The sequence below is a fragment of the Nuphar pumila genome, chromosome 5 (assembly GCF_984573655.1).
Source record: "Nuphar pumila chromosome 5, dmNupPumi1.hap1.1, whole genome shotgun sequence".
Taxonomy (NCBI): domain Eukaryota; kingdom Viridiplantae; phylum Streptophyta; class Magnoliopsida; order Nymphaeales; family Nymphaeaceae; genus Nuphar; species Nuphar pumila.
The window spans coordinates 38,641,692-38,650,955 of record NC_143253.1 but is presented as its reverse complement, the minus strand read 5'-3'; the positions used below and the strand labels follow the sequence as shown (position 1 = coordinate 38,650,955).

General features: G+C 31.7%; 1 protein-coding gene across 1 annotated transcript; it reads right to left on the bottom strand.

Annotated features, from left to right (window-relative positions):
* Positions 1 to 7,014: 7,014 nt before the first annotated feature.
* On the bottom strand, positions 7,015 to 8,143 carry LOC149837396 (uncharacterized). The gene is made up of 4 exons (XM_090007360.1): positions 8,032 to 8,143; positions 7,844 to 7,895; positions 7,467 to 7,727; positions 7,015 to 7,372 (listed from the first exon to the last, which is right to left on the bottom strand). The coding sequence occupies exons 1-4, from the start codon at positions 8,134 to 8,136 to the stop codon at positions 7,248 to 7,250; spliced, it is 543 nt and encodes a 180-aa protein (XP_089863486.1). The 5' UTR covers positions 8,137 to 8,143; the 3' UTR covers positions 7,015 to 7,247.
* Between the last annotated feature and the right edge of the window lie 1,121 nt (positions 8,144 to 9,264).

Sequence of the window (9,264 nt, the reverse complement as noted above, 5' to 3'; positions counted from 1 at the left end):
TGTTTTAGCAAGCTAAGATTGAACATGAGAAAATCTTTATTTGATGATGATAAAAACATGTTTAGACTATCAGAAAAATCATGATTTATATAGACTTTTGCCTTGATGTTGCTCTTTCTTGATGAATCTTGCATGACCTTGAATCTTGATATCCCTATCCTCACTTTTAATCTCAACCTGTTTTAGAAATAAATCGATATCTCTTTAATAACAAGTCCAATAAATTCAAATAAAAATATTGGAGTATTCTACACATCCAGGGCTTGAACTTGAAATTTTAATTTGTTTTGTTTGGGTCCATATTGGGGCCAAAATGTTCCTTGCAATAAAGTACAAATTTTCTGCTCTATTTGCAGGACTGTTCTGACCCATGGTTTTGAGGATCTTAAAGACCTACTAAAGGCTGATCAAAATAAATCAAGAAAAATCTAGGTGAATCCTAACATATATAAGATGGTCCTGTAAAAAGGGTTTTATGAAAAGATTTATCTGAAAGTCTAGAGAAATCTCTCAAACCAAAAAAATTCTTCTACAGAAACGACTGTCTTATATTTGTTTAGAACAGGGTTTAATCTCAAAATTTTCCTTATTTATCTATGATGAATTTTTCAGTTCTCTTTTTTGGGTTGTTTTCTTAAAACACGTGTATTTGCAAAAAAAATAAGAAAATGTGATTCGAATCTGTAAAATTTTGGTGAATTTTCCAAAATCGGGCTGACATAATCCCGAAAGTGTGAATTTTGATATGTATTGAAATTGTGGCTATGCATGCAAAAATATGAAAGCTTATCATAATAGTTATTGATATGTGCACATGCTTACTGAGCAAGATGTAACGAATGGATGATTTAATACATGTTCAAACTTACAAATTAGGGTCCTAAAGAGGCCGAATTAGCTTTCATAATTTTGATTATGGTATTGCATAAAAAATACTAATGCAAATAAATAAAATAATAACATTAAAGCATTGGCTTATTAAGAGAGGGTAAGCGGTACATATTGGCTTCGTGTATATTGTTTGAGTACGAAAAATTACTCTTTTCTCCACCCACGAAGAGAGGGAAAGCCTCTGCATAGTCTGCAACACAGAGAATACATAACTCATGAAAAAAATCTGATGCATAAGGTATATTATTATTGTGTTTGAAGTCTCTCTCGCTTCTGGCATCCGGCACATAGATCAGTGAAGTGTACTCGGCCAAGCCAAAGTCACTCTAGGATGAAATTATGCCTGAGCCATAGTCCTTCATCAGGTTATTGCCTGTGTGGTACCAACATGACTAACATGTGAAACCTAATTGTATGTGCATCATGTGGGCATGGCATGCATTATATAAGAAAGAAAGATAATCAAAGATAAGAATTTATTCATGCATAAAAAGAGCAGCTGCATTGGTAAGTTCATACATATTTAATTGTTCATGCACCTTATTCAAGTGATTGATGAATAATGGTTATTTATTCATGCTTATTCGATATACTTGCAATACTTATTGAATATTGTCAAAATTGACATATAAATGCATGAAAGTTTGAAGAAATTTCTATTTGTGAATTCTAGATTACTTGCTTAGTATAGCTCTACTCTACTGAGACATGTTTGTCTAACCCTATGAATATTGAATGTTTTCAGGAGGTGATTGAATTTACATGCGATAGCGGGAGGTTGCAACACGGGTCGAGTAAAACCTTTCATAAGCTCGCCAAAGTTGATGAATAAGAGCATATTATTTGCTCGGGACTCTGATTAAATTCTTGATTTTTATTACTAATAAAGAATATGTGAAATCGTTATTTCTATTATGGAGGTTCAAAATTCTAAGATTTAATGCTTGTCCAAATGTGAATGTGAAAAAAAAAGTAGTGTGCCAAGTTTTACTCCCGATTGATTTTACCCCGCTAAAATTTTATAAAAAAAATTCACGTTTTTCGTGACTTAAAAATTTGGGGCGTTACAAACATAGTGTTCTAAAAAAGAGTTGTTTTATAATTTATTTTCTCATTTAGGTTTAGTTGCTTTCGTATCGTACACTTAATGTGTATGCATATTCGCAAGACTGATTCTCGTAGTTCGGTTGTGCCTGCACCAATACCTTAAAAGGTACTGATCATGCATATATTTTGTATTTTATACACATTTTTATGTATGATTCATAAAAAAATTGTATTAAAAACTCATTCTTATCAGTGTTTTGAGAAACTACTTTAAAACTCAAAATAAAGGTAAAATCACATTTTTAAACATTTTCATGTGTTTTTTAATATTTTGATTAGTTTAGGACTTTTTAATTATTAGCCTACTTAGTTTATGAGTTTTCAAATAATATTTTATTTAGAAGTATCTTTTTTATGAAATACGTTTTTTTAAGTATGTTTTAAAATTTTTGAAAATTAATTGAGGTTTTTATAAAACACATTTTTGACCTACTTTTTTTAGTATAAAACATATTTTTCAGCCATAGGGGGGTGTCTGCCTCTTGAGAAAAAATGTGTTCATCTTCTCCCTCTCTCTTTTCTCTTCCTCCTCCTTTTCGTTCTCAACCGGTTCTTCTTTTTGCTCTTCCTTTCTCCTCCTTTCTCTTCTTGTTTCTTATCTTTTCTAGTGTCAGTTCTTCTTATCCTCTATCGACGGAGGTACGTGCATTTCGAAGGAAATACCACTTCTTCTTCTCAACCCCTCAATCGAAGGCGAATCATGAGGTTTGCTTCTTCTCTCTCGTCTTTTCATAGTTCTTTAGTTAGATTAGTTTTCTTGTTTATTTTATATAATACATGCGTACTAGTTCGTCATTGCATATAAGATAACTTTATTTTTATATATTTGTGGTACTTAGTTTAGATTGCTTGTTTTTATTCACTGCAATATATATATATATATATATATATATATATATATATATATATATATATATATATTTTTAGCATTGCATATAGGTAGTTTAATTTTTTTTGTCTTGTCATTGCAAGTAAGCCAACACAAATTGCTAGTTGTACAATAGTTTCTTTGTTTTTATGAGTTTTGTTATTTTCAGTCTAGATTAGGTTTAGATCGAGTTTAGATTAATTTAAGATAGGTTTTAATATTCAGTTTTGACATAGTTTTAATTAATTGAAAAAAATATAGGTTAGCAGATTAGGGTTTTGTAATTTTCTTTAATTCTTTATTATTTTTGGTATGTTAGATCAGATTATTTCCTATTATTTTCATTAATAGGTTAGTTCTTTATTGATTGAATCTCATTCCTATTATTTTCAACATACTAGATTAGTTTTGTTTAGTTTTAATTATCGTTAAATAGTTATTTCATTAAATTAGATAATCAATAGAAAATAGTCTAGAATAATTGTTTCTTTTTAAATCAGCTGAATAAGATATCTTAATTTTATGTTATTTATTAGTTAGTTAATGTTAATTTCTATTCCAAAATTTTGATTTCATTAATTAGATTAGAAAATAGACATTTTAGCTAATTATCGTTTTTAATTAAGATTCCATTATTCTAGCAGATTTGGTTATTAGTAGTTATTCTGTTTATTTTGTAGTCATTAATTCATGTCAAAGCCTGTGTTCACAATAGTTAGATTAGTCTTGTGTTTAGTTTAATATCAGTAAATTAGATTAGATTAAAAAATAGTTTAGCCAAATCTTTCTATTTTCTTCAGCTATCATTTTCCTTGAAATAGTTAGTTAATATTATTTTTTTATGCACTCGTGAGTAGCTAACGATTAAAATTAGTTTTGAATTCGGTCAGTTGGATTTAGTTCATATCAATTTTAGATTAGCTCAGATTTCAATCTGGTAATTAAATTTAATTAGTTGTTAATTAGAACAGTGTCAATTATTTATCCTTTTAATTTATCGATTAAGTGATTAGATTAGATAGTTTAAATAATTGAATTTAGTTCTTTATTATTTTCAGAATTAGATTAGTTAGTTTCAATTTATTTTAAGTCATCAGTTCAACTTTTGATTTCATATCTTGATTTTTGATTTGTGCACAAAGTAGTTAATTAAATATACATTAGCCGACTCATGTTTCTAGTTTTCAATTAATTACATTAAGTAGATGGGATAGCGTAGGTTGGTTTTATTATTCAGTTCATGTTGTTATTAGCTTGTTTTGACTTCCGTACAACAGGCTAGTTAGTTTATTAAGTTGTTACTTAGTTATTTTATTAAATTTCTTGAATTAGTTAGTTGCTTGTTAGTTAAATCATTAGTTCAAAACTTGATTTTTGGTTAGCTTATTTTCTTGTTTTCTTAGTTAGATTGTTAATTTAGTTGTTATAAGTAGTTCTTTAATGTTATTTATTTAGTTAGTTTGTTATTTTATCATTTAATGATTTAGTTTGTTACATGTTAGTTATTGGTTACGAGCTGTTAAAGTTTGCTAGATTAGTTTTTTGCTTTTCTTGTTTAGAATACTAGATTTTGGTATAGTTTTCTGCTTGGTTATGCTCGTTTTGTGTTTTTGTGTTTCGCAGGAAAGCGGTTAAACCTGCAATGAGCCTTTAAAAGGTCCCTTCGAGCCCTCAAAAGAGCTGTCAGAGAGCCTAAAAAGGCCCCCTCAAAAAATGTTTCATCAAATGAGCAAAGAGTAAATGAGCTTAAAGATTACATGATAGTACTCTAAGGTTTAAAGGGAAGCAGTGCATATAAAGAGACTACAAGCTCAAGCAACTGAATACCTCTTTTTCTTTTCATTTAGATTAGGTTTATTATTTCATTAATTTGAGTTTGTAATAAAACCATTTATTTTTATTTTTTTTGAGCCCTCTACAAAAGGGTAACACATTGTAATAGTTAGTTATTTTTATTTATTTTTATTTTTGGCAATAAAACTTCTTATTGTGTGAAATATAAAGTTTTCTCTCGTTCCCTGAATTCGACTCAGATTCACCACTAGTGTGAACCGGTTTTTGTTATTTGGTATTTGGCTTTCACAAAACTGTTTATACCAAAAATATCTTTTAAAAATCTATTTCATAAAACTTACACCAGGTACCAATTTTGCCGACTAGGCACTAGGCACTTAGTCAGCGACTAAGCTGCCTCGGCTAGGCACGAGGGCAATTTAATTCTTTATTATTTACATATATATTCTTTATTATTTATATATATATATGTATGTGTGTTGTGTGTGTTGTATGATTTGTTATATGAAATCATGAAAACATGCTTAGTTATTATATTTATATATGTGTGTACAATACTTTGCTTTTAAAAAAAATTGTAAAACATTGAAAGCATAATTTTAATTGATTATGTTTTTTATATATGTGTAATACTTTGTTTTTGATGATTTTTTCTATAAAATCCTGAAATCATGTTTAACGTTATTAATTATGTAATATGTTATTTATATATGTATGTGTTATTGTGCTTTTTTGAAAGGCTAAAAGAATATTTTGTTGATTATACTGAATATGTTATGATATATATATATATATATATATATATATATATATATATATATATATATATATATATATATATATATATATATTTGTGTGCATAATTATATATATTTATATTTTGGTTATGTATATTAATATATTTTATAAAAACATGTGTAATTTTGTACTTGTGTAATGAAATCATCTTATTAGTAAAATAATTAAACATAATTTTATATATATTTTGTATAATTGTTTATATTTAATTGAGATACCGACTAGTCTTTTTTGGGGTATACCGATTAGGCACAGTGCCTAGCGCTTTTGGCTACATAGACTACTAGACTACACGACAACCTCAACATTTCAAGACACAAAAGATCCACAGGCTTGAAGTAATTTTGAGCTCTCTGCAAGAGGGTAACACATTGTAATAGTTAGTTAATTTTATTTATGACAATAAAGCTTGTTCTTGTGTGGAATATAAAGTTTTCTCTCGTTCTTAGAGTTCGGCTCGAATTCACCACTAGTGTGAACCAATTTTTATTATTTGGTGTTTGGCTTTTACAAAACCGTTTTTACCAAAAATATCTTTTAAAAATTTATTTTATAAAACTTACATCATGTATCAATTTTGCCGACTAGGCACTAGGCACCTAGTCAGCTAGGCATAAGGGCAGTTTAATTATTTATTATATATATATATATATATATATATATATATATATATATATATATATATATATATATATATATATGCGAGTGTTGTGTGATTTGTTATATGAAATCATGAAAACTTGCTTAGTTATTATATTTATATATGTGGGTACAATACTTTGCATTTGGATTTCTTTTGTAAAACATTGAAAGCATAATTTTAATTGATTATGTTTTTTATATATGTGTAATACTTTGTTTTTGATGATTTTTTTTATAAAAGCCTGAAAGCATGTTTAGCATTATTAATTATGTAATATGTTATATATATATATATATATGTGTGTGTGTGTGTGTGTTATTATGCTTTTTTGAAAGGCTAAAAGAATATTTTGTTTATTATACTGAATATGTTATGAATAATTGAATATATATATATTTTGGTTATGTATATTAATATATTTTGTAAAAACATGTGTAATTTTGTACTTGTGTAATGAAATCATCTTATTAGTAAAATAATTAAACATAATTTTATGTATATTTTGTATATTTTTTTATATTTAATTGAGATACCCACTAGTTTTTTCGGGGTATACCGATTAGGCACTGCCTAGCGCTTTTGGCTACATAGACTACTACACTACATGACAACCACAACATTTCAAGACACAAAAGATCTACAGGCTTGTAGTAATTCTGTGCTCCAAAATTTCAAGAAACAAAATTTCAAGAAATTGCAACACTGACAATATTTAGCCCATTTTATTGGGCTTGTGGTTGACCAAGTCGTGTCACAGAGTCAATCTTTAATCAACATCCCCAAATACTCCAAAAGATATAAAACTAAAACTACACTAATGATAACCATTTAAACATAAGGATCAGCAACTTTTGGAGCACTTTGAAAAATGGAAATAAATACGGAAAATTATTTGCAACTACTCTTACCGCAAAGTATTTCATCACCAATTTACCATACTAATCAAACAACTAATGCAACTGAATGAATCCATAGGAAACGGCGACAGATATAGCTTACAAGTATTAGATGATACCGGATCTCAAAAATTTCTCCTTCGCAATGCAATTGTAATTTCTCCCCTAGCTTCCCCTTCTTATTTAAATAGAATCCTCAAAACTTCATCAACAGGGTTCCCAGCAAACGTAACTTATATCAACATATCTTCTAAGTTTGAAATGCAGAACAATGAAAGCATGATAACACTTGAGCTTCACGAGGAAGCGCTCTCCGTCTCTTAGCGATTCGCCTGTTCTTCACTTTCTTCTTGGGTACACGCGATTGAGATCCCTCTGTTGGAAAACAAATGGGGTGTGCCGGTGTCTATTACATTTTCGTTTTTGTTTCATACAAATTAATAGAAACTTTGATGACCACTCTTTTTACCTGCCGGTAAGGTCTGAATATGACGAGAAGCATCCGTGGCTTGTTCGTCCCGGTGAAATGAAGGGGCTTGGTCAGATACGAGGTGTACGGGGTCGGAAGGCAGATGAGGCCCAATGAGTCGTGTCTTGGCACATGAAGAAGCCCACTCCTTGAGCTTCCTTCTCTTGATCCTCTTCCTCTGAGAGCGGGTCGGCTTCCTCACCGCCGCTCCCCCTTCTTCCGATTCGGTGGAAGGGGAATCTGAACCACTGTTACCCCCTTCTGACAGAAACAAAGACAGAGATGTAAGGGTTTGCAAAAGAAGCAAGCAAGAAAACCCGGATAGACGAGGAAGGGAGTGAAGACAGAGAAACCACAACCAAAAATGTGCTACATGCCTTGATAATCAAGGGCTCCCAAATGTTGAGAGGAGGGCTCCGCTCCTATTTCCTGTGGTATGAAAATTTCAAGTTACAAAACCAGCAGAAAGGGAGAACAATGATCACCGAAATGTTGACGATGTACCAAACATGGGGGAAATGAAAGATGACACAATTTAATAAAACAAGAGAGAAAGAGCGATTACTCGATGGGGTGGCGGTGGAGATGGAGATGGATATAATTGCCTCAGTAGGGCTTCGTGAAACTCCTTCCGCTTTGCTTCTCTTTGAGTTCCAGTGGGTTCATTCATACCTATAATCTCCCTCACCACATTCCAAGCAACCAGATCCTATGAAGCAGCAAGTCTGTACGCTCTGATAGGGATCTGCCTAACCCCAGCTTGTTAATCCTATATATATATATATATATATAAAGAGAGAGAGAGAAGAGTTTAGGTGCTTAATGAATATGCTTAATGATAAGTGCTTAAAGGGTTTGTCGTATTTTTAGTTTTATTTTTAAGTTTCTATCCATAGAGATGTGATATCTAGGGGTGGCAATTTCTGACACGACCCGCCAACCCGCCTCTTAGGCGGGTTCGGGTTGGGCTTAAGCCAACCCGTTTAATAAACGGGTCGACCCGTGTAACCCGTTTATTAAACAGGTCGGGTTCGGGTTGGGGGTATGCCAACCCGCCAACGCGGCTGACCCGTTTAATAAACGGGTTAGGCGGGTGGGTCAACCCGCCAACCCGTCTGCCCGACCCGTCAACCCGTCAACCTGCCAACCTGCCTACCTGCCTACCTGCCAACCCGATCCGTCAACCCGCCAACCTGACCCGTGAACCTGAAAACCCGTTTACCCGACCCAACCCATTTATTAAATGGGTTGGCGGGTCGTGTCGGGTTACCCGTTTATTAAACGGGTCGGGTTCGTGTTTGCCACAGCCGACCCGTTTAATAAACGGGTCGGGTTCGGGTTGAGGTATGCTGACACGCCAACCCGCCAACCCGACCCGATTGCCACCCCTAGTGATATCATTCATCAAATAAATCAATTTAAATATTAAATAGTTTATCATAATTATCAAATCACCACATCTGTCTAAATGTTAGAGTTTAAAACATCAAATAACATTTAAAAAAAGTTTGATAGATAGCTTTTGGAATCTCAAAATTATCGATCTCGCAACAACCTACCTAAAAATATTTTATTTTGAAAACATTAGACTTTGAAGGGTCTCAGGCAGGGGCGTAGCTAGGATTCATGTGAGGGGGGCAAACAGGGGTGTAGCAAAAAACAAATGTATTTGTGTGATAGTCGGGGGTTCAGGAGCAGCGCCCCTGAAAAAAAAATTTGAGATAAAATAAAAAATGGCTACAATTATTAATAAAAATCTATTTCATATGGACAAATTAAACTATTTGTTGCAGTCAGG

Excerpts from the sequence above, each read along its gene's own strand:
- LOC149837396 (XM_090007360.1), bottom strand. The coding sequence starts at position 8,136 with ATGAATGAACCCACTGGAACTCAAAGAGAAGCAAAGCGGAAGGAGTTT. Across the intron at positions 7,728-7,843 it reads GGGAGCCCTTGATTATCAAG|AAGGGGGTAACAGTGGTTCA; the intron begins GCATGTAGCACA and ends TGTTTCTGTCAG. Across the intron at positions 7,373-7,466 it reads TATTCAGACCTTACCGGCAG|AGGGATCTCAATCGCGTGTA; the intron begins GTAAAAAGAGTG and ends GTTTTCCAACAG.